Source organism: Parambassis ranga, chromosome 12, assembly GCF_900634625.1.
Source record: "Parambassis ranga chromosome 12, fParRan2.1, whole genome shotgun sequence".
Taxonomy (NCBI): domain Eukaryota; kingdom Metazoa; phylum Chordata; class Actinopteri; family Ambassidae; genus Parambassis; species Parambassis ranga.
The window spans coordinates 8817062-8842286 of record NC_041032.1 but is presented as its reverse complement, the minus strand read 5'-3'; the positions used below and the strand labels follow the sequence as shown (position 1 = coordinate 8842286).

The following is a 25225-nucleotide window of genomic DNA, read 5'->3' as shown; positions in this document are numbered from 1 at the left end:
ACCGTATCACCCCCAAAACATAAACCATATCTCTTGCATTTCTATCACACTGTAAACACTCACCTCTTCAGGACTACTAAAAGATCATCAAAAAACTGTGAGAAGGCAAAGAAAATGTGTGACCTGTATCAGTATGTTGCTGGAGTTATTTAATTTTTTAAATAAAACTACTTACAATATAAAAACACGTTCAGCCTTGGGTCATTTTCCTGGATCATTATTCAAATGATGGAAACAAGTTTATCTCTCTCTCCCTGTCTCTCTGGATGGATGTCTCTTTTTCAAACAATATTGTATAGTGTTTACGTTCATTAACTGGTGTTTTATAGTAGACAATGAAAAACCAATCCTTTTTGTGTCTAATGACTAAACCTTGAGCCACAAATCCGAATAAATAAAGGTGCTCGTAAAAAGGATTTATACTGAACACAATAAAACAGAAGGGTTTCTTTAAAAACTGTTGAAAGCATTTCATTTGGTATTATATGCTAATGGTATCCCAATGATGTCAAATGTTTTTAAAACATGTTGTGACTTTGGTTGTTGCTGTCCTTGCAGTGTAATGCATCAGTCTACTACAGTCACCTTTGACATTTATCCACCAAACTAACCTTGAGTGAGTGATATGAAGAGCAATTCCCCCAAGATGTTTCTGAAACATTGTGATGTTGAAAGTTATGTTCACAGTGATGTTTGAACAGGAAATTAAAGAAATGCTGTGTGGCTGTCGATGGCACAGAGGCGTGTAAAAAATTGCCCTTGGTTGCTTTGGAAAGTGTTAAGAACGCAGAACTGGCGAAATGAGGTTTTCTCCAGGTGGCCACAGTGGGTGGCAGCCTCTCAGAGAAAGACATAAATGGATGCAGTTTGTTGTCTGTAAGATGGAGACTGGTAAACAACTGATATAATGAGGGCTTAGTGATCCTCCCATATACACCATGCTGTGTGTGTAGGGACTGATTGGGTTATTTGCCTATAGAGAGAACAGATTAGCTTCATTAGCAAAAACCACATGCTCTGTATGCTCAGTACTAGAAGCTGAGATTTCTAGTATTAGTGATGGGCCATGTTTTCCTTCACTGCTTGCAGTAGCTTCAGACTTCATGGACAGTTGTTTTGCTTCCACCTAGTGGTCACCTTCAGGAAAAACCACTGCACATTGATTTTCAGTCTTACTGCTCAGAGATGGAGCTGTAACTTTGTACGAGCGATGTGATGTCCTCTTTTACTTGATTAGAGCACACTTTACAGCCTCCCAAATCAAGCTAGCATCCTGTTAATGTAATTAGGTCAAAATGATGCAGAGCTGACTCGACAAATGAGGAATCGCTGCCAATTAAACAAATGGACTTCACTGATGATGTGCCCAGTAACAGCAGAGGGAGCAGGAAGCCAATAACATCCATCTAAGGTTTTTAAAGACGTGAGAAGCAAATATATCTCCGTCTCTCTAATGCGATTATTTCATCCTAAACACAGAATCAATAACAGAAACGCACAGATGTGTAAAAGGTCAGTGTTCTTTGGTTTAATTGGTATAAACATTTAACAGGAAAACAATGCACTGTGTCAATCACTGAAATGTAAATGAAAGATGAAAGAACAAATGTAAGAAAAGGCCCATATTGGTGGAATAAAGCTGGCAGATGTCCTGGTACTTCTATTGCTCTCCTCCACACAGCTCCAGCAGGATTTTGCGGTAGTCACCAGATGTGTCTCCCTAAACAGACAGAAATTCAGATGAATTACTGCAAATCATCTAGGAAGCAAACACTAATGTCTTTATTCACTCATCACAAATACATCACATTAAGTCTTCATTGCCATTATTGTGTCACAGCTGATGTCCAAAAAAGCTTTTGCTGACCACGTCTTTTACGTCCCACTTCTTCAGCGCCTCACCTTGATGAAGGAGTAGAGAGTCTTCCCATACATCTTCAGGAACTCTGCCTTAATGTCCAGCATGTCAATCTCAGCCCTGGAGACCATTATTCTGATGAGTACACTGTCTGTGGTGCCCAGCCCCTGTTAACAAAGACAGAAAATGACATTGCACATTGTGCTAGACTTGTTTGTACAACATATTTTTGTTTATCTACAGATAAGTAATCAAATGAAAATGTGACAGCAGTTTACCTAATCCCTGACCCTGTTTTTAATCCCTAACCTTAACCAGTACTTTGTTTTATGTCAAACTTAAAAACAAAATTTACTGCAGGTGAAAACAAAACAGCTCAAGGTGTCAGTAGTCAAACCACAGACTCCTCATTGGACGTCTGCAACGTTAAATACCCCACCCTATGTCCTTACACTTTAACTTTTTATTGTATTGCATCAATGTTCGGATGACATCGGGATGCTATTTTTTCGTGAGCACATGCTGCTTTAAAAAAAATGACATGATCATGACAAAATGGTCTTACCTTCATCGATTTATATAATCGTTCTGCAAAAAAGGCTTTCTTGTTCCTAATGCATTTCACTGTAAACAGAAAATAAATTCCACTGAATGAGACACAAAGCTCACACAATACAGAATCAAAATAAATAACAATAAAAACAATGCCAGTAGTCATTTGATCTTATAAAGTAACCCCAAAAACATCTATAAGCTTACAAATATGCTAGTTTCCTGAAATTAAAGTCTTACTAAACATAGATAACAGAAAAGGACACCGAGACAGACCTATGGCCAGAAAGACGTCTTCCAGAGAGCCTGACATCTCCCTCTTGATGCTGTCCTCAATGGCTCTCCCAGAAACCTTCTGATACTCCTCAAATACTGGAGGAGGAAACAGCAGAGTCACTGGAGCAGCACAACACTGTATACAAGGAGACGTTGTTCATTTTGTTCATTTGTGAATTGTGTGATTCAACAAAGAGTGTTTGATTGAGGAAATGCCAGCAGGGGTCAGTGAAAGGCTATGCAGTCACAACCACATGCCATGAAACACAAGAATTTCCCATTTTGATATGATATGTGTTAGAATACCTCGCAGCAGGTGGTTTTGGTTCCTCACACAAAGCACAGTGAGGAATTTAACCTCGTCTGTGCCCCATCGAGCCTCCCCGGCCTCGTAGATGTCCTACAATCACAAGCAGTGAAAACTCAAACTAACAGTTATGACTTAAAACACCACTTCATTTTAGGACCTGAAGCTCTACCTTCGCATCTTGAACAGCCTGGGCCGCATCCACTGTGTTGCTTTCATCCCGTCCAGCCTGCAGCGTAAGAGAAAACAAGCGGTTTTACCATGCAGAAGTGACACACTTCCTCTTGCCTGAACGAAATGATAACATTTTCACCACAGGTTCCTTCTGATATACCTTCCTTTCATCTATATAAATCACTATGTACCACACACAATCCAAGCTAGAAGAGGCTGTGTGTGCTCACCGTTAGCAGAGAGACCAAAACTCTTTGAAACATTCCAGATGTGTCCCCGCACACAGCGTCTTCCAGGCTCCGCCCATATTCTGCAATGTAATATGTGACAAAGAACTTCAGGTACATGTAATACAATATCTGTTTAACTGAGAACAAGCTGACAGACACAAAGCCAACATGTGGCTTTAGCTACATATGGCTGATATCTGCTCTGCAGAGTAATCCAGACAATATTCATAGATCAAGTTTGTGAGACAAATATATAAAACAGAACCGAATTCTATTAATATTCATTATGATTCCAGTCTAGGCTGTATAATATGCACAAAGTGATGCCACACAACACTACACAGACAGAAATGTATTTATATGGAAAACAGACAAAGCCATTTTTAAACCACTCTAAAAATACTTGCCAACCACAGAAGGACAAATAAGCAAACAAACTGCCACACATAGACAGGCAATGGCTTTCATGAATAATTTACTGCATGCATTGTTTTCTAATGGTTTTCATTGCATCTCCTAACATAGAGCAGAGGCTTAGTCAATGGTACACAATATCACATATCACATAAACCACAGGCCCAAACAGACACTGAGATATACAGTGACCTGATGCCAGAAATCCTATTTATGTCTCGCTCACCCTTCTTGTAGAATGCGTTGATGGTTGTTATTTCAGCGTTTGACCTTGAAGCTAGGATATCGATGAGACAGGCCTCCTCTGTTCCAGCCCCCTGTGACGAATCATTAAGCCAAGAAAATAGTTGGTTTAAGGGATTATTCTAAATTATCTGTTATAACTGAGAGAAATATAGAGATCCATCAGATGTATTGAGTAACATAAGGACCTTCATTGCATTTCTCAGCTCGTAGGCGTCATACACAGGGGCCAGCATCAGCAGACCTAAAACCACACTCCTGAAGTTCCCACTCAGCTCCGAGGACAGATCATCAGCCAGGTCCTGCACAGAGGACAGATGGACTGAGAGTCATTCACAGTACTACATATATTTATTTAAAACATGCATCTGTATTGACACCAGGTTATAGATCTGACATTGGTTTAATATTCCTGACACATGGCTTCACACATTACAGCAGCGCTCCACCAGAGGGTGTGGTTTCTGGACAGATTTGTGAACAGAGGAGCTGTTCCACAAAACTTTCCTGTGTGACTGCAAGTGGGTGTTGCCATGTGAAGCATGACTCACTCTTTCTGCCTACAAGGTCTCTGCTCACAATCTTTTGCTTTTCCCGTAGTTCCCCCACCAGTGAACTTTCAGTTCATCTATGGAGCTCTAACTGGACACAGTGCAGTCAGTTATGCAATCAGTTATTATCTCATTAAATCAATATAATAAAACAAACTGGCTTCTTCTTTGGTTAATATATTGATGCATATAATCATGGAACAAAGGAACCGTCACAGCTCTGTGGATCAGTATTTGTTTTTATAGCAGGGAACCTTCGTCTTTCCAAAAGATTACAAGGCCCTGTTTGTCTGTTATATCTACAGCTGCTGTTCATTTCTGTTAATGGTTAACTTTAATCAATGCTGTGTTAGCACCACAAAACTCCACCTAAAGTTAAAAAAGTGAAGTGAGTGAACAGTGGAATAAGAGATGACACATCCACTGCTGCTGCCAATGGGCTGATGTTAAAATTCTCTGCTTCATTCTTCATTATTTCCCTTTAATTCACATTTTTGCAGCAGTTGAGCACTGCACAGCCAAACATCTCACCTTTCCCACTGTCTGCTTGTAGGCCTCTTTAATGCGCTGCCTTTGAGCGATAGTACGATGAGCTAGGACCTCGATGATGGTTGCCTCATTAGTGCCTGAAAAAACATATCATAATGAGAATCATACTTTAGACTTTATAGTGCTTTTCTCAGAAATGAAAGGTTTGACCAACAGATCAGATATCAGTGCTGCAGCCAAGGAGACAATTCTAGCACACAATTGTTTGTTGCAGTTGGCATAGCAACTAGGTATTTGCAATGGAGCCCAAACTAGAGTCAGGGGAAGATGATTACGAAAATTAACCCTAACAGCATCAAAATTCCGTGCCAAAAATGAGCTGAGAATACGAGAATAATGTTATCCTGAATGTCTGATTGTGACTCTATAATGAGATTTCTACTTTCTACATGATCAGCAAAGTTAGGATTCTTTTTCCCTCAGGAGTACAAGGTTGTATAAGAAACTGATGATGAATTCCAAAAAGCAGCCCTGACAACACAAGCACAAAGAAACACTAACATTATATTTTCCTACAGGGAAAGGGAGGGACTGAAGAAGAGAGCTTCTTTCCATGGAGGCCAAACTCTCCAAATATGTATCTTGAGCTCATGATGGTTACTGGATGACAGCGTGGCCAGGTCACTCACCAGTTCCCTTCATGGCTTCTCTGAGCCTCTGGGCATCTGCGTCTGCGTTAAAGCCAGCTGCCTCAGTAACTGTTCCACGGTTTACAATCTGCAAATACATAAAAACAGAACAAGCATGTATCTACTTTAACAGGAATAAAGTAATCAGACACAAAGCTGATAACACACACAGACTTATTTTCCAATTTCAAAATGTAGAGAAAAGCTGCCTCAAATACTGTGCAAGCTCTCTGTAAGACTGCTATAATTAGAATGTGTTCCATGTATAGCACTGAAACTGTGCATACAGTTTCTGAGCTAAGGTAATAATTTGCTCTAAGCCTTTTGTTTTTTTCTTCTTCGACCTCAAAACAGGTTTCATCTCTCTCTATTCACGCTCCTCAGCGGTGTTACTCATGATACATTCCTTTATGATGTGTTTCTCAAACTTATAGCTTAGACTATTTGAGAAAGAGGGCCTATCCTCAGAGCAAGCGTAGGGAAAACAAAGTGGCCCCTTGTCTCCCCACCTTTGTTTACTTTGCTTGGTTTCTGTATGTGTGGGATTTATTTAGCAAAGACTGAGAGCACCAAATTAATAAAGTCTGTCTTTTGTGAGTCTATTGTAAATGATGAGTAAATGATGCAAATAAATGTAAATGCTGCATGATGTGTGGACACGCAGGTGAACCAATAGGACGGACTTACTGCTGCCATTGTAGAAGGAGGAGTGTAGATTTCCAAAGTGAAGGTCCAGAGAACTACAAACAAAGACAGACTAATTTATGACATGAGAAGAAAGGAACCACATATGTTGTTTCAGGTTTGAATGTAACCCTCATTAACCTCCAATCAATATTGTATGGAGTCATCATCTCAGAAAGGGTTTCCATCACACACACACACACACACTTGGGCTCTCTTGTGTCTGCTGTTTGGTGCTCCAGGAACTAATCTCATTAAGGTTGTGTCTGTTTGGACACACCTGTAATTACTCTACTTAGAGCAAAGGTTGTGGGTTTTCACTCCTACCCCTTGTCCTGCCTCTGAGGATCAACTTACACACTTTGTAGCTGTCATAGATCTGTCAAAATCCAATTAAATAAAAACAAGGTCAGAAAAGCTCTTTAGTTTATTACCTGGAGAGTGTTGTCTAAGGATTAACCTTTATGTTTTTAAGCATAGTATGAATCTGTATTATTACTTCAACTCCTGTCCTGTCCTGGATTTTGACACTGGGGACATTTACTAATCAAACATAGTGGCCGGAACTCTGTGTGTAGGTCCGCAGCAACACCTGAATGCTCTGTGATGTAAATACACAGCATGTGATTTGTAGACACACACACACACACCAATCAGCAGACTGGGATGATATAAATGCATTTAATTCCACTACACAATAACTAAAAGTTACATGAATCTCATACTGTAATTTTTGAGTTTACATCACAGGAGCAGGGACTTGTGTATTCTCTATACTCATGCATGAATGCTTTCCAAGCCTAAATGTATAAAGCATTTAGAGCTAGTTCTTCTTCATAAGTTAAATTCATTTGCATAGACGTCAGCAAATTCACAAGGAATTAAGCAACAGTTGTGAAACAGGAATTAGACAGTGGCTAAAAATAAACACTCACTACAGTTCAAGTTCATGAAACTGAAAATTATACCTCTAAAAGTGTATAAATATGCAAGACAATGCTAAAGCAACGTTTCGAAAGCGAGTCAATCAGCAGCGCGCTGAGTTAAAGTTGGCGTGAAGTTTATGGGCACACCCAGCAGGCCTGAGACAGCACCAACCGCCTCAGTGAGAGCTCTGCTCCACCACATTCACACCGCACATCTGCAACAACACAACGACCCGACTCTTACCAGGTAGTAGGGCAGATTACTCAGCCAGGAGCCGGCGTCTGTCGAGGAGGTAAAGCGTCACCGTACCGGGAAACTTATGGCTTATAAGTAACAGGGGCTCTCCTCCTCCCACTGTGATGCAAAGGTTTCACTGGTCCCTCCTATTCGCGTGCATGTTCGTGCACGTGCATGAGTTTACTGCGGCGTTCACGGAACATCGGCTGTGATGGGAGACCCCTGTAACGAGCCACCAATAAACAGATACATCAAAACAAAATTGGGAAGGCAACAATGTCCAACATTTTATTTAATCTACAAATAAAGTCAGATTTTTAGCTATGTAGGTTTGTAACAAAATTGTCATAATATGATTCTTTTTTCCCCAAGAATTACAACTATTACAACTACAACTAGTGCTGCAAACTTTAAAACAACTCTTTGAGAATTCGGCTGCATTCAAAGTTTTCTTTACGGATCTGTGCTAGATATACTCTATTGTGAATTATGCCATTAGACAAAATAGAACGTATAAACGTCATTTTTTAATGGGATTTATTTTATTTTAAGAGGATTCTTATCGCTGTTATCTGGTTTTTACTTTAACTTGATGTTGTGGAAAGCAAGGTTAGGAAACAAAAATGGATCTTTATCCTTTTTGTCCAACACTCCTGTGTAAAATCCATATTAAACTTTATAAATTACCCTTTATTCTGTAATTTGTTCAATATGTGTATGGAGTAAACGACGGAACGTGAACGTGGCAAATGACTATGACGACATATTTGCGGGGGAGGGGAGGCTGCGGCAGTTACGCCCTAAACTACAATACCCACAATTCCGTCCGCGCGTCAACAGCAACAGCTAGGATGTTGCGATATCGCTGGCAGCCAAAGATTGCTGTGGTTGCAGAGATTAGACCGCTGTGTTGAAATCTCTCTTATATTTTGGTTGATGTCAAATTCTGTGGTTGTATATTTGCTTCTACAGTTGCAACAGACGGAGGCTTTAGTTGACGCTTGTTTGTGTTGATTGGAGGCAACATAGCGCTAATGCGTTAGCTAACTGAAATCAGTTATATTGTAAATGGATGCAATTAAATAGCTAGACGGGCAGCAGCTAGCTATGTGGCAACAAACGGTCCCTTATCTTCTCTGAGGATGGAAAGATATTTTTGGGCAACGCTGCCAGACGAGTTACACATTGGATACATCGCACTCAAAGACATTATCTTCAGAGGATAACCTGGATAACCTTAACGTACACGAAATGTCATAGCGCGTAAGTAGCTAGCACTTAGCTAGCTGGGTAATTGCTGGACGAGATGGAGAAGGACCTAATATTATCATCAGCACCAGCCGAGTATGAACAGCTGGACGGATAGCTAAAGAAATACTTTCTCTGGAGATGCTTTAGCCTCCTGGGTGGTTTAATTCACTTACATAACAGCTAGTCGCAACCGCTCTAGCTATCACCAACTGGCTCGTGTTGGCAAGCAAATGGGAAATTTGCCATCAAAAATCTGGATTCTCTCAACATCGTCATAAGTGACAAAGGTATCACTTCATGTTTTGGGGCTCCACATAGACTCGTCAGGGATCTATTGTAAACCACTGCAACAATACAGCAGCTCATCCGAGACTAAGGACGTGAATACTCCTCCTGTCATTTCGACACCATGAGGAAGTTCTTTGATTCACGTCGGGAGTTGGTCAGCTCCGGGCCTGGTTCTGGAGGAGGAGGTGGCAGCTCTGGGTCCAGTCATGCTGGCGGAAATTTCATTGGCCGAGCCTTCACTGTCGGGCGGCACCAAGTCACTGTAGAGGAGATAATTGCTGAAGGTGAGAGGAAAGGATTGCACAGAACAGATGGTGCCATTTGTTTGTCTTTTCACTCTTGTCTTGCATGTTGTGGAAGCGTGTGATGAGTATGATGTGCGTCCTGCATCCTCCAACCAAACGTATGAGTCACATAACATTACCGAGCTGTAACCTTATATCTTCCCCATGGGGGATGATTACTATGCTTTGCATCCAGTATGTCTCTTGGATACATGCAAAACAGAGGCCTGCTTCTTTCTCTGAGATGGAAAACACAAAAATGCAATTATGATCCCATGATTCAAGAAGATGGAGACTCACCTGATACCAGGGAGTCGATAGACCTGTGAAAAGAATATCTGTGTAGTGTGCAGACACTGTATGTGTGATTTGGTAATCACAACCAGACATGCTGTGAGACTGTGAAACACCGGGACAGAATTACTGATGCTGGAGTAAAGGCCTGAAGTTAGCCACTCTGAACGGCCAGTCTTTGTTTATCAATGTGTACAGGGGCTTCTTCATTTATTATAGGTAATAAATTAGGTATTATAAGTATAGCCTGACTGATGTGTCACTGCACATATTGGCCATACATGGTTTGATATCAGCCACTCTAAGGTTGTGTTGCTTTCATGTTGCTGATATTTCTGTACCTGACAACCATCTTATCACTTCTGTCCTAGTTATAGACTGTATATATAAAGAATAACAGCAAATGTTGGAGTTGAAATCAATATGATATCTCATATTGGTCAGGGTCCACAGTCAAGCTAATGCCAGTATAGTAAGAAAAAAGTACAGTGTGCATTTTAGGGTCATGATGCTGTTGAATTCTTAAATCAATACACTCCTTTGAGAATTGACTGAATCAATTAAATCCCCATCTTCTGATCTGTTTTTTTGCCCCCCAAACACTCTGCTTTTAATCAGTGTTGTCACACTGCAATGTTAGAAGAATGTCTGCATTTACTGCATTACAGTGCCACACTGCCATGGAATGCCATTACACATGTCAAGTTGAGGATGCAGGATGTATAAGCTGTGCTGTCTGTCTGAAATCGATTACTGTGTCACTGTTTTAACTCAGCAAAGTGAATTTGTGGTCTGAGCTGTACCAGATGGTTAGAGCTCAATGTAGGCCTAGACCCTGCAGCAATAACATGACTAATAGATAACGCTATAAGGCTGCACCATGTGGTCCTGATCGTCCTTATTGATGGAAGGCTCAATGGACAGAAACTACAACAGTTGTTGTAAAATGAGGTGTAAAACAATGGAATGCCTGCCTCATTTCTTTTCTCAGGTTGGCCTATGAAAGCTTGCTAGATTTTCAATTACTGTATGTGTTTTTTTGTATTGATTGTAGTATAATTCGGTTACATTGCTATTACATGTCATGTGTGACTAACGGTATAATTTGAGCCCCTTCCTCTCTCAATCCTGCAGGCGGCTTTGCAATTGTGTTCCTTGTGAAAACCAATCAAGGGGTGCGTTGTGCCCTGAAGAGGATGTATGTCAACAATGAGTATGATCTGCAGGTGTGCAAACGGGAGATTCAAATAATGGTGAGTCGTTGATGTTACGTTTCTCCGCTTGTTTCTCACGCTGAGCTCTTGTGGTTCTGCATCCTGTGTAAAACCACACGAAGGGAACTACAAAACAAAAGCCTGTGGAAAGAAGCACACACACAGGCAAGATGTCTTTTTGTGCTGAATATGGTACAAATGCACCTCATATTTTATATGTATTTAGTGCTGGTTCTGGTTAAAAAAAAATAAAACGATTTTAGCTATTCCCCTACAGGCCGTTTTTGTGATCTGTCAATCTATGTAAATGTATTGTACGTAAGGATCACATGCTTGTAAAATGCTCGAGACGTGAATGTTTTTTTGGAGCAGTCTTTTGTTCAGAGACTGTACGCAGCAGGAGTTGCTCTAGGAACACACAGAAAGGAAGGAAGGAAGCAATAGATGTTTAGATTACAGAAAAAGTGGCAGATTGTATCATTTATCAGTCAGTATTATGTACACTGTTTGCCTAGTTTTCACTCAGTCCCTCTCACACAAAGACAGTGCTTCACCTCAGCTGCAGTACTTGACATTTTTCATTATCTAATAGATTGCTGATTTCAGCTCTCCATCACAGTTCCCCCTGCAGGTGCTGATCCCACACTGCATCTGAAAACACTGACCAGACTGAATAAATGGCTTACAAAGTTACAGATAATAAGAATGACAAAAAGGATCTTCCCTCTCTTACTCTTTAACTAATCATCTTGGCCCTTATGCCACCCTGGCCCATTTTCTATGCACAGTTGTGTGTTAATGCTTCTGTGTTTGTGTATTTGCAGAAAGATCTTGTCGGTCACAAGAATATTGTTGGTTATCTGGACTCCAGTATCACGGCTATGGGATCAAGGGATGTATGGGAGGTGCTCATACTTATGGACTACTGCAAGGGTGAGTGCTGGAGGGGAAGTGGGACATGCCTGTAGAATGATAAAAGTCATAGAGTAGCATGAAAGACACAACTTAAAAATATCTAATATTGATGTTTTTGCAGGAGGGCAGGTAGTCAATCTGATGAATCAGAGGTTGCAGACCGGTTTCACAGAGGCTGAGGTGCTGCAGATCTTCTGTGACACCTGCGATGCTGTTTCTAGGTTGCACCAGCGCAAGACACCTATCCTCCACAGAGACCTTAAGGTGACACATTTTGCCACTGTCCTCTGTCTGTTACAGTGACAGTGTTATTTAAGGAGTTGTTTAAAGTTCCTCATGGTGGTTCCTCATGGTTCCTATGGTGAATTTCTCTGAGGCACTTCAAAAGTGGAAGTTTTGAATCTTTCATCAGACCCTATGTGCAAATAGTACTCTATACTATGTACTGTAAGAAAGAACAGGCAGTGTGTGAACACAGGAACAACACTGTGTCTTTAACTGTGATTTGGAGTAACAGGGAATGTCACTTTGTCAAAACACTTGCCAGCTGCAGTCTAGTCATCGCATCAGATGAGGGTATACACCCTTATTCATCAGTATGGAAACATGATGTTATTGTTATGCAGATGCTTGATTTATATAAAAACCTAAGGATGCATGGGGGGGCCTGGCAGGGTTTGTTAGACCATTGAAGTTTGAATCTGTCTCCATACAATTATGTGAAGGCAGCTGCAGTACACCTCTGATTTCCCATCCCTTTGTCCCAAATTGATCTTTTCACACAAAAAAATAACAGCTTCATGTGTCTGTGTATAAGTCATCTCTTTTATATCTCAGGTGGAGAACATCCTCCTGCATGACAAGGGTCACTATGTGCTGTGTGACTTTGGCAGCGCCACTAACAAGTTCCAGAGCCCACAGACTGAAGGAGTGGCCGTTGTGGAGGAAGAGATCAAAAAGTTTGTGACTCTTTGTTGTGACAACCTTTCTTATTTTTGGAAATCTGCACAGCAATGCTGAAAAATAACAGTTTTTTTTAAATCACTGATTGCAGTTAGTACATTGTAGATATTTTTTTATTTTAGTGCCACATGCAAAACATAATATATTCTTAATTTTTCCTGTTCTGCCTTTTCAGGTACACCACTTTATCATATCGTGCTCCTGAAATGGTCAACCTCTACAACAACAAGATAATCACCACAAAGGCAGATATCTGGGTGAGTGAAGATGAAAGACGTGTGCAGTCATTTCAATGCTGCTGTTAAAGTGTACGTAAAACGTCTGTCTTGTAAATCTAAAGTCTACAACTTCCATCTCTATCATAAAATAATCAAACTGTGTTTAGATGGGAAAGGTTTTGGCATATGACTATTCTTGATGAATCTTTTCTCTCCTCTTCTCCTCTCTTCTCCTCTCCTCTTATGTGTGGTGGGTTCTGCATGTGATTGTCTTCTCCAGGCACTGGGCTGTTTGCTGTACAAGTTGTGTTTCTTCACTCTGCCCTTTGGTGAAAGCCAGGTGGCCATCTGTGATGGCAGTTTTACAATTCCAGATAATTCCCGTTACTCTTATGATCTTCACTGCCTCATTCGTTAGTGCCTCTAAAATACTCCTACATCAAATTTAGTTCTACTTATTGACTCTCACCTGTATTTTTGAGACTTTTTGTTTTCTTTATGATGATTTCTCTTAGGGTACATGCTGGAGCCAGACCCTGACCTACGACCAGATATTTACCAGGTGTCCTTCTTTGCTTTTAAACTTGCTGAGCGGACATGCCCTGTTCAGAATGTGAAGGTCAGTCTTTGTCAGCACCGGAGGCAATTAATTTATTTGGCTTCTTTTTGCCTTTCTGTCTTAATAATAATAGTCTTTTCCTGTCTGTTGTGGGTTCTCTGTCTGACCTACATAGACGGACATGTTAGTTGTACACTTTAAAAATGCTTGTTAGCAATGATGGTGTTTTGATATGAAATTGATTGATATTTGTTGTCTTATTTTCTCATTGATGGTTGTTTTGTGGGAATTCTGTTTAAGATTGTAAGATATTCCTGTCTTTCCATAAAACTAGAATTCTCCAATTCCTACCAAACTTCCTGAGCCAGTCAAAGCCAGTGAGGCTGCTGCTGCAAAGAAGAGCCAAGCTAAGCCCAGGCAAGCATGACCTGCTTACACAGTATTACCATTACAGTTGTAGTAACACCACATTTTTGGAAGTAGGTGCAGTCAATATCCTGATAGTCATTAAATAATTATGTTAACGCTGTTATCCATGATCAACAAGAAGGTTGACATCCTGTCTTTGTTGCCAGACTGACAGATCCAATTCCCACTACTGAAACCTCCATCACCCCTCGCCAGAGGCCCAAAGCCGCACACACTCAGCCGGCCGCTGGCATGCTACCCATCCAGCCTGCTGCTCTCACCCCTCGCAAGCGGGCTAATCTCCCTGGTGGTGCAGTTCAGCCTGTGGGTATGTACAGTACTCCATTCTATTTCTGACCTGTCACGGGGGAAAAAAAAACAAGCTCTATGAATTAAGATTAGCCTAAATGCAAGAATCCCTCTAATTCTTTGTGCACATAAATCTCAAGAGGAACAGATCAAGTACGCAGGTTAAGACACCTGCAAATTACTCCTGCTATATTACATACTGATGAGCACCAATATGAGCAAATGAACACATCCTTCTGTATTTAAACTTGTGGTGTTGGAACCCTGTAAGTATTAAGATTATGTTCTCTCAATAATGCAGACTAATGTGTAGTCTACTCTTTCCACAGGAGTCAGCTTAGATCTTTCTCAGCCAGCTGCAGCTCTCCAGTCACAGAAGGCACAGACGTCAGCTCTGCCACTCACTCAGTCACAAAATAATTCAAGTCAGGCTGCAGCTCTGCAGAAGCAGGTACATACTGACAACTGCGCTTTCTGCAGTTACAAATGATTACAAATCCTGTTTTCAAAGATGGAAAAATACTGTTACATAGGATGTTTTTAAGTGACACCATTCTGTCAAATATCTGTCGTACAGCCAGTTGCAGTCACCGCAGTGGAGGCAGCAGCAACCAAGGCTGAAGTGCAACCACAAGCACAGCCAGCAGTCCCACAACAGACCACGCCCCCCTCAGTGGTAAGCGCTGCCTCCCAGCAGGCACAGACTCCATCCAGCCCAGCCCCACCTCAGCGCCCAGCTCGTCGCAAGCAGGCTAGCCTGGCTCAGCAGCCAGAGGCTCAGCCATCTCCCAGCAAACCGGCCTCTGGTCAGCAGGGAGTATCTCCGCAACAGCAGCAGCCCGCAGCTGTCCTGGCACAGCCCATCTCTACTGAGATCAGCCAAAAATCAGCTGAGACAGTGAGTGACCTTCTGCCAGCCTTCCAGCTTTTGTGTCAGTACTGCAGAGGTGTATTATAATTTATTGTTCTAGGCTTTTAATTTAGGCTGTAAACTGCTTGTGGCTTGGCCTGATATAAAGACAGTTCAGTTTCCTCAACACTCTTTGAACTAACTTAGCTCTCTATCTTTCTGTGAGCATTTCTACAAAATATTTGGTGCTTTGTGACACTATTGGCTTCCTCCTTTTGTAAGTTCATACCTTTTCCATCAGACCCCACCTGCTACTCCAAAGACAACTGAAGAACACGGCCACCAACGCACTCTGAGTGATGCCACAGCAAGCGACTCTTCACAGCAGTTGCAAGAAGCTGCTGTCAATCAGTAAGCAACATGTTTGCTGCAGTAAACCTAGAAACTAGTTATATAATTCTCCTGTTAAATTCAATGCGCTGTGTTTTTTTTACTTGTAGATCACTTACATCTCAGCCTGCTCAGTTTGGTGTCTGCGATGCAGCACAGGACCAAAGCAAAGCTGCGGCCACTGTTCCTGCCTCTGGCAGTGCTGCTGACACCTCCACACAGCCAGCATGGAACCCCTTTGATGATGACAACTTCTCCAACATCTCTGCGGAGGAATTCAAAGCTGATGACAAAAATCCTAAAGGTAACATTTTAAGTACTTATGTTGGTGTGTGGAATTTTTAGGATGTAATGAAGAAGAAATGACATAGGGATTGTCCTCTTTATCAGACCAACTTGCAGACACTAGTCCAGCTCTTTCTGAAGAGTTGATACCAGGCCTGCAGACCACAGCTGTGGATAATACCCCCCTCGAAACTGGTATGTTATGTATTTTACATTGCCCTACACTGTTTGACTTGTATTGAAATTCAGTGATTATTTCCTGTATGTCTTGCCCTTTCAGCTGAAAGGCCATCAGCCATTCTCGATGTGGAATCAGGCGCCTCGCTGTTGACCGTCCCAGATCCTTTTCATACCCTCGACCTGTCAGATGCACCAGGTAAATACTTCCATGTTTCTCTCTGTGTGGAACACAATCATTGTGGATACAATCATTTTAGAATTACTACCTTTTCAGCTTTTGTAGCTTATACATGTCTTCTCTTCCTTTCTGTCATACGTCACCGGCCTTTAGAGAAGCTGATTGAAGGACTCAAATCTCCAGACACATCTTCTCTTATGCTTCCAGACCTTCTGTCTCTGTCTGATCCCTTTGGCGGATCTGTGGAGGAGTCTTCAAAAGGTATGAATGTGTGCATTTGTGTACATATGGTTGAGAGGTTGAAGCCAAAAACAAAACCAATATTGCATTTTCTTAAGACAAAAATATGGCCAAAAATATGTTACAAATAGTGTTGCAATTTTGTGAATTATTTTTTACAAGACATTTTTTAATAAAATAATGTAATGAAAAAAGAGGTATATAGAAGATTACATTTAACAAAACTTTCCTCTCCTCTCTCATCTTTTGGCTTCTCCTGCCTTGTCACAGACCCTCTCACTGCAGACGACTCACTCCTGGGCTGTTCATTGATCTCTGCTCCGTCTGCGCCTCCAGCAGCAAGCAGTGCCACCTCCTCCATATCCTCTGCTCCCACCTCTGCTGCCTCTGCTTTGGATGATTTCAGTCTGCTGTCTGGAGACTCTGCACAGCCTAAAGCAGGTAATTCATATTAATCTAGCCTGATGAAGATCTTTCATAGAGACACTGGACATTGTTTCATTTTTTGGATGAGATGGTGGCAGTTATCAAAAGGAAGAAAAACATTTTTGGAGAAATGCTAGAAATGCTACTTTTTGGTTCAGCATGTGGTACCTTAATAAATTTATTTTTTTTAATGGTGTATCCCACATTGAGAGCTACACAGCTGTGGTTTAGTTGTTGGTCCTTGGCTGGTGAGATAAAAGCATTTGACTGTTGTTGACAGTGCCAAGTCCAAATCACAGCCCGACTGTGTGCTGCACCAGCTGCATCAGAATAATTAGTACCGATCTATCCTCATAATATCCTATCAAACAGGCTTTGTACCACTGGAGAGAAGCAGATGTGTTTGTGCAGTAATCACTGATTTGTATTTTTATCATAGTGAGACACAAAGCTTGTATTATTGCTGTTCTAAATTAAACCTCATACTCTAATCTTATCGCATTAATTCCCCTCTGTGTGACTTTTTGTTACTGTTTCACTGGGATATTTTTCACATTTACCAACCAGCCTTGCTTTCATTCCCCTCAGATTCATCCCTCCTGATCTCAGACTTGGAGTCCCAGCAAGCCAGTGCAGAGGCAGGCACAGAGGATGAGTTTGATCCTATTCCCGTCACAGGCCGAAAGAACTCCCAAGGTAGGTCCAATCAGTTTCCTCGAGGAAGCACAGGTGGGTGGAGATGGTGTTTCCACAGTTATAATTTACCAGAATAATGCTGATAAGAGGATTAGTTACTGTTTTAACATTGTCAGAATCTAAATGGGTAAATTCTGCCGTCTTTTTTCTCTCTGTTTCCTCAACCTTTCTCCCCTTTCTTACCTGCTTTGTTTGCTTGTTGTGAGTCTTGCTCCTGCTTCTCCTCCATCCCTCTGTCTGCCTGTACTCTTTCTTCCTGTGCCCTCCCCTCCCTCCCCTCCTTCCCTTTTGTTTTCCCGGCCAGTTTCAGGAGGCCACTCGCGCAGTAACAGTGGTGGCTCTGAATCCAGCCTGCCCAGCTTGGCCCGCTCCCTGCTGCTGGTGGACCAGCTCATCGACTTGTAGGCGGCCCCTATGCTCCCATAGAAGCTGTAACACTGGATTATAGACTGGCATAGCATAACAACAATCACCACTGGTGTCATAGCTAGCTTTTTGCACCCCCTGCCTGCCATCCTACTGTAGAAACGTCCTTCACCTTTCAGTGCTTCTTTGTTCCTGCCTTTTCCAACGCATCAGTCGCATTAACTGCCTTCTCTTCACCTCTCATGTCTCTTCTCCACATTTTTCTCATTGTTACAATCTCCATGCATTAAGTATTGGGAAAGTGTGGCCCATACATTATCATCATCTTCTCTGTCAATCAGGATGTAATACAGCTATCCAGTTTGTTTGAACAATATTGCATTATGTCTAATAGCAAACAATAGAAGATCATTGTTGTAATGTAAAATAGGCATAGTTCTATAAGTGGTTGTAGTTATTATTGTGCACAAGTGAATTTGTTGTTGTTTGCCTTTTTAAATTTTCCTCCCCAGATTTATTTGCACATTTTAAACTAAAAAAAAATACATGGAAAAAGCTCCATGAAGGAAAACCTTAAAACTTCATGTAGCCTGATTTGCACAGTTGCATAAATGTTATCTCTGTCAGGACAGTGGGATGGGGAATATCTTCTAAGAATTTAAAGCTGCTATTGATGAAAAATTAGAAAATTATTTTACATCATGAAAGCAAAAACAGCCATAATGAAGGGGAAGTGCCATCAGAAAAGTTCTGTAATTGTATCTGCTAAACACTGACGTGACCACAGATGTATTACAAATTATTTCAATAAGTCCAAACAAACTGTACTTTAAAACGGGGACCTATTTGCATTATTTTCCTTTTTTTCTTTTTCTTTTGTCCTGGAGGCAGGCACTAGGCTGTGTGGGAATTAAATGTCAATCAGGGTCATTTAAATCTGTTGGTAGCAGCGTGTCATGTCAGTAGAAATGCATGAAAACATGAAAATAATTTGAATAATCAACAGTAATAGGCAACAGTAGAATCGCAGTATATATACATAACTATATATATATACACACACACAAACCGTACATGGCTATTCAGATTATTTCTAGGCACTAACAGTCTATTATGTCATTTTGCAAGTTCTCACACATCATTTTTTTCTCGGCACATTCATTCCACATTGTGCAGTTCCTCCTACATTCCTGTCATCTGTTTGTTTGCTCCTGTAAATAGATCTCTGCCGTCCTGCAGGCTCTTATCCAGACCGTATATATATATATATATATATATATATATGAAGTCATTGTCATAAAGCTTTACTCGTGGAAAACATATTGCTTTACTTGTGAAATCTCTCTCATATATATGTATTATATATGTTATATATAACATATATATATATATATATATATATGAGATGCCGTTTTCCTGTTAATACATGTTAATATGAATAGAGTGTTAGAGAATGAATGTAAGTAATAAATATTAGTCTATAATAAAATATATCTATGATTCTTAACACCATAATCATTCAATAATATTGAAAAATACGCTATATAAATATTTCATTCCTCTTTGTGGAATTGTGTAATAAGATCTTTTTTTCTTGGTTGAATCTACTCAGTAACTGTCAGTCCATTGAGATGTGTTGATGATAACCCTAGTCTTTGGTCAACCTGACAGATTAGGTTGAATCCCATGTCTTATTACACCTTTGTGAAAAGAAAGTGAGCCTGTTTATGTTTGTTTACATGGACTGATGAAGTATTATATTTTTATTCAGAGCAGTCGTCTGGGAGGCGGGAGTTTCAATGGTTGAAGTTTAGTCCTGTTTCATTTAAAATTGTGCTTTTATGAGGCTTTTGTTTTTGCTTTGTCCAGTTTTAGTGATCACAGGATTCATATCGGGAAAAAAAGCATGGCAGTGTTGTTGAATGTTCTGTTCACGTGTGTTGGTATACAGTGTAATGATAAGTATGTATGTGCGTGTGGAGTCCGAATTGTTGGATGTGATTTTTTTTTTCTTTTCCAGTAGCCACTTGTGTTGTTGTTTGCTGCAGATGTGGCGATGGTCACGTTGTCATTAAAATTTCCTCTGAAAGCACAGGCCCCCCCCCCCCCCTCCAAAATTCTCTCAGGTAGTCCAAGCTACATCACTCTCTCTCTTTCTCTCTCCCTCTCTCTGTCTCTGTTTCCCTCTCTTTGTCTCTCTCTAATACTCTGTCTCTCCCTCTGAGAGCTGGAAATGTAAAGTATTGACTCCCCAGTCTCACTGTCCTATGAAGGTCTGCGCTCCATATTACAGTTTATTGAGTAACAGAACTTGTCTGAGATGTAACGTGTGAGGGGCTCTGTGAAGTGAGGAAAGGTCTTACGGTGGCGATACAGCACTGTTGTCACACAGCAGGGTTAGAAAGGATCAGCCCCAAACAGCAATATATCAATGTTTCTGTAGGATCTAACAGAGTCTGCTCCCCATGCATGATCACAGTGGAAAGACAACCTTCATCTGCTATTGGCATTTAGAAGGATTTTAAGAAGCATGCACTGACAGACTACACAAGATATACTGAAAATACTCTTTAGAGAAACTATTGAAATCAGCATTTACAGTTTTAACACAACAGTCCACCTTAAATTCCAAGCAAGATATTTTTCCTGTGCATTCCCGCCTTGTTAATGATGGATCTGGTTTGTTTTGGTGTGAGTTGCAGAGGATCCGGTCATGACAAACATCTGGTCTGGTCATGATTAGATGCCTTCCGCACAGTTGCCACATGTAGTTTGGTAGATAATAAACCCAACATAAAAGTGACCACAAAAAAGTCTCAGAAGAGTGCCAAAAGTGTGGGGTGCATATTGTGATCTAATAACAGGTGTTTCAAAAACAGCCAGTGTTATCTATCTGGCTCCAAAACTGTGAATATTTGATGAGAACATTCATATTGTAAATTATACTTTGGTCCTAAAAAGTGACAGAGGAAGCTGTTTTAGAGCAACAGTCTCTCGTTTGTATTTACTGCATGTGCAGTTTGAAGGTTTGTGTTTTTTCTTGACATCAGCGTCTTTATGATCCTTCCACTGAACAGCTCAGTCACTTTGCAATTACTGTTTGAACCTATGCAATTCCTGAGCTTTCTCCCTGTAGCCACCCGTGTGCTGTTGTAACCAGTAAAATCGAGCGAGACTAGCCGTGACGTGACACAGAAGCCCCTTGTTTTTCTCTGTTGTTTTGCCAAAATGTGAAAGCCGTTGATTATCTGATACCTATTGAGTGTTTTGAGATGCCTCCTGTCGTCATGGCCCAAACCGGCATCAGAGCTGTGGTATTGTGTGCTCCTTCTATTTTTGTGAGATAACTAAAGAATTATAAAGGGATGGCAAATAAAGTACAAATGTGAATGTCAGCGTGTTGAGTTGTTTATCTGCTACTGTGAAGGGTTCACAAACAGGTGTATAATGATCTCTATTTCATATGCTTGGAATTCTAAACAATCTTCACACTTCATCTTCAGACTTCATTATAAGTGCATGCAGTGATTATGACATAATGTTTTTTTGTCAATAAACCACTTCTGGTGAGCAAATAAAAGTCAAATTTTAATGAGTTAAAATTACTTATGGTAAAACTTGGCATCATAGGAAAGGTGGCTTCAAATGTGTAACACATTATAAGAACCTTACACTGCTTGGATAGCACCCTCTACTCAGGTAAGAATTAAGATATCTATATTTATATTTTTGTGCTTAAAGCCTCCTGCCTTCACTTGGCTAAATATATGCAGATATTTTGTTACCTAAGGGATAAATGAAACATCCCTTTCTTATTCACCGTACTGGCAGAAACCGAATTAAAGAGATGAGTTCATAAGATCATGAGCTCCTCTTCCTGTCTGACTTCTCCCCTGTTTCTTCTCAAACAGACCTGCAGAGGGAGCTCAGCTTCAATGTACTGCAAGCGGCCCAGACTGAGGAGAAGCTCCAGCATAAGACGGCTGCATGTGTCTATAATAAACACATGTTGCTCTCAGATGAATGGACCATTCAACACTTGCAGGATCCTTGCGCCAGCCTTCATTTCCTACCTGTCAACCAACAATTCCAGTTCCAGCCTCCTAACAGCTCAGTCATGCTGGATGTCTTCCAGCTGGCCCCTTTTAAAACACCTGGAAGGGTGGCAGTCGGCAGCTCCTCCTTCTCTGGGTCTCATAAACCTGCTGACGCAGCCGATGTTTTCCTGCAGGCACCGTTTGGGAAGAAGCAGCAAACCACTGAAGCTGCACCTGTTGACATGTTTGAATCTGGTACGCAGACCATCAAACTGTGCCACCCAGTGTCATCTCCTCCTGCCTTTCAGCCTCGTAGCATTGGGGCCGTTCCTCTGCACACAGAGACACCTCTGCTTCAGCAGCCGGTGACAGTGCACCGGGTCGTCTCCAGGGTCGGTCAGCAGGCCGCCGTGGGCTCAGTAGCTGTAGGGCCCTTGCACTCTTGGACCATTGTAGGTAGACCTCTGGATGACCCGTTTACCGCTGCACCTTTTCAGCCAAGATGCTCTCAGGGGAAACCCTAAGGCCTAAATCTGATCTTATCTGCAGCAAATGAAGGAGCTAAAGTCACAGCAGTTCAGTGGCAGTATAACTTTTCTAATGCAGTTTGACATTATTACTGCAGTATTCTTTAACCAATGATTGTTAAAACTGGATGTTCTACCTCAGTTATATGATCTGTTATCAGTCTGTGCATCATGTAAGCACTTTACAGTCTCAACTAAAACCATGTCAAGATTCACTTCAGCAGGTCTGAGACTGATGAAGGTCCAGTTTACTCAGCTGAGTGCATCTTATAAATGCCCTTTGTTTACATTTAGATCACAGATTGTGCCTTTTTTATACAATTTTTCCCAAGTGGTTGGAGGCTTCTAGTCAATATCAAGAATCTAAAAGAGACCAAATGTTTTGCTGCAAGCCAATAAACTGAGAAATTGATGATGGACATCTTTAAACTGTTTACACAGGAGGAAAAACAATATTTATACAGTTGCTGTTAGCACAATAATCTTTCATATTTCCAAAAATGTCAAATAGTTAGACACTAGAGAGTTGTAAAGACATCAGATGATTGATGATTTTAGACTCAGTGTACCTGATTTACTGCTTAATAATTGTTCACAGGCTGCTGTCACCATTTTCCCACACAACTTTGCTGGCTTCCATTTTGGTCATTGTCTGTTTATTTTTGGTTAAAACATATCAGTCTGTGGTTCAACTTCACTCATGTCTTGAGAGGTGATGTGGTGGGTTGTTCTCAGGAGGAAAAAAACTAGATTGCTCTACTAAACTGAGTCTTTAGAACAGTTTATTTTTAAGTAAAAGATTTCATTTTTCATTTTGCTCAGCACAGATAAAGACTTTTTGTAAACTTGCTTTTTCGCAGAATTTCGTTCATATATTGTCTATGTCTTTTGTATTATCTGACTATTAATACTAGATATTAGGAGTAAACATTAAATGAATTATCAGCATAATGGAATCCTGTTATTCACTGATAGAAATGCCATTTTTAGTCATCACTTCTACTTTTCTTCTTTAGACTGCACATTGTAGTCACATTACTTCCTCTAAAACAGGATGTTGGGAGATTGATGTTGTTGCTCTGCATACAGCTCAGAGAAAAGTGAGTTTCTTTCCATATAAAGAGGTTAAAAGTTTTTTGTTTATCTCCGTTTTAAGCAAAAGCAGATTGGAAAGAGTCAACAAATAGAAGAGGAAGGATAGGAAAAAGATGTTGATCCAGTGTACTTTTCATGTCAGGTTGAGCTGCCAGTAAAGCAAAACGAACGTGAGTTACAGCTGAAGGACGAGGTGATCTATGTGAAAAACAAGCCTCTTGTTTTTCTTCATGCAAGCTTTGATTTAGTGAGCTTCACCCCCTAAAGTAGACGAGTGGGTGGAACATATGGATGGGGAGCCAGGTCACGAGCTGATTTCATCACAGTAAACATGTCAGGGTTTGTTTTTGTGAATGGAAATAGATAAAAGTTTTCCTATAAATGAATTCTAAGCTGATGTGTGGTGTGTGAGCTACTTGCCATGTTTGTGCAAGAATAGAGCAGGTCAAGCAGAGGCCTCAGAGAAAACCAGGTATTTTGCAATGCTAGAGAAAGCTGTGTGTGATGAAACAAATGTTACACAATATATTGTATAGGAGACAGTAAAACTAGTCATCACACTGATATTTCTGGCAGGATGAAAGTTTCCCTTTGTCCCTTTGGAAATGAGAAACATCATCATCATAACAAAAAGCTGGAAGCAGCCAAATGAGAGCTGTGCTCAGTCTTTTCACTGTGTTCTGCGGGGCTCTGTTAAAGCTTCCTAAACACTTCTTCCAGACCTCCACAGCATCATTTGTTGGATTTTGTGTTTTTTCAGTTAGACTACCACGCATCTGCTTCTGGATGTTCTCTCAGACCCTCCTCCATGAGCTCACTGCCCACAGGACTGCAAGCCGTCTGCGTGCGTCAGTGAAAGCATTTCCAAATGACGAAAAAACGGACACAAACGAAAACACATGGAAAAGGTATATTAGGGGTTATTTTTGGAGTTGTGAATAGGACTCAGCTGACTGGCTGCTCTGTGGCTTGTTACATAATGCCAATTGCACTGTTTTCCTCCTTTCCTTTGTTTTATTAGAGATACAAACACTTCTTAACCAAGCTGGAAACTAATCACTGCACATATCTTCATTTCATTAATTGTCTAACTGGGAACATTATCACTCCTGAAATGCCAGCAGATCAAGTAAAGAAGAGCCGAAAGGTCCAGGATTCCTGTGGGAATATCCCGTTACCACAGTATAGAGAAAGTGGGCACTTTGGCCAGGTTTAACCCCTTCAGCTAAAGCCCATCTTCTCTTGTCACAGACATGAAGTCATCAAGACCTTATTTGATCTCTGTCTGAAAGACAGGTTGTTTTTTTTCTTTTGCTTGGATAATCCCTGCAAATGTCTCAAAGCTTTTCACTAGTTTCTCCACTGACAGACTTAAATTTATGCACCAATAAAAGTCCTGGACTGAGAAGATTTCTCTCTATTTACAATGCAATAACTTTCTTGCATTTTATGTTTATGTGCTTGTTTCAGTTCAGACCCTTCAGATTACTTAAACCCATATGGCTTCATCTTACTTCAGGTTTTCCTCAGTGGTGTTAAACCATAGATCCTTTAAGTTTTAAATTGTGGCAGATGAAAGAAGGAAAAGGCGTCTTTTTTTTAAAACAGATTTATTGCACAT

At 40.8% G+C, this 25225-nt stretch overlaps 2 protein-coding genes across 3 annotated transcripts; one reads left to right on the top strand and one right to left on the bottom strand.

Moving 5' to 3' along the window:
* Window positions 1-1506: 1506 nt before the first annotated feature.
* On the bottom strand, window positions 1507-7790 carry anxa4 (annexin A4). Its single transcript, XM_028417276.1, has 13 exons — window positions 7638-7790; window positions 6471-6523; window positions 5784-5871; window positions 5137-5231; window positions 4243-4356; window positions 4038-4128; window positions 3398-3477; window positions 3166-3222; window positions 2993-3086; window positions 2687-2782; window positions 2424-2482; window positions 1903-2025; window positions 1507-1720 (listed from the first exon to the last, which is right to left on the bottom strand). The coding sequence occupies exons 2-13, from the start codon at window positions 6477-6479 to the stop codon at window positions 1661-1663; spliced, it is 966 nt and encodes a 321-aa protein (XP_028273077.1). The 5' UTR covers window positions 6480-6523; window positions 7638-7790; the 3' UTR covers window positions 1507-1660.
* A 679-nt stretch (window positions 7791-8469) lies between these two features.
* On the top strand, window positions 8470-23328 carry LOC114443289 (AP2-associated protein kinase 1-like). Of its 2 annotated transcripts, none has more exons than XM_028417196.1 (20): window positions 8470-9454; window positions 10883-11001; window positions 11787-11895; window positions 11999-12141; window positions 12715-12836; window positions 13016-13097; window positions 13339-13471; window positions 13574-13677; window positions 13952-14034; window positions 14193-14353; window positions 14664-14785; window positions 14912-15232; window positions 15486-15595; window positions 15685-15878; window positions 15965-16054; window positions 16140-16235; window positions 16371-16478; window positions 16728-16898; window positions 17472-17579; window positions 21857-23328. In XM_028417196.1, exons 1-20 carry the CDS (start codon window positions 9292-9294, stop codon window positions 22504-22506), a joined length of 3189 nt encoding a protein of 1062 aa, XP_028272997.1. In that variant the 5' UTR covers window positions 8470-9291; the 3' UTR covers window positions 22507-23328. The 2 variants fall into 2 exon arrangements, with proteins under 2 accessions (XP_028272997.1, XP_028272998.1); XM_028417197.1 differs by lacking the exon at window positions 21857-23328 and adding an exon at window positions 17884-21335.
* Window positions 23329-25225: the final 1897 nt, after the last annotated feature.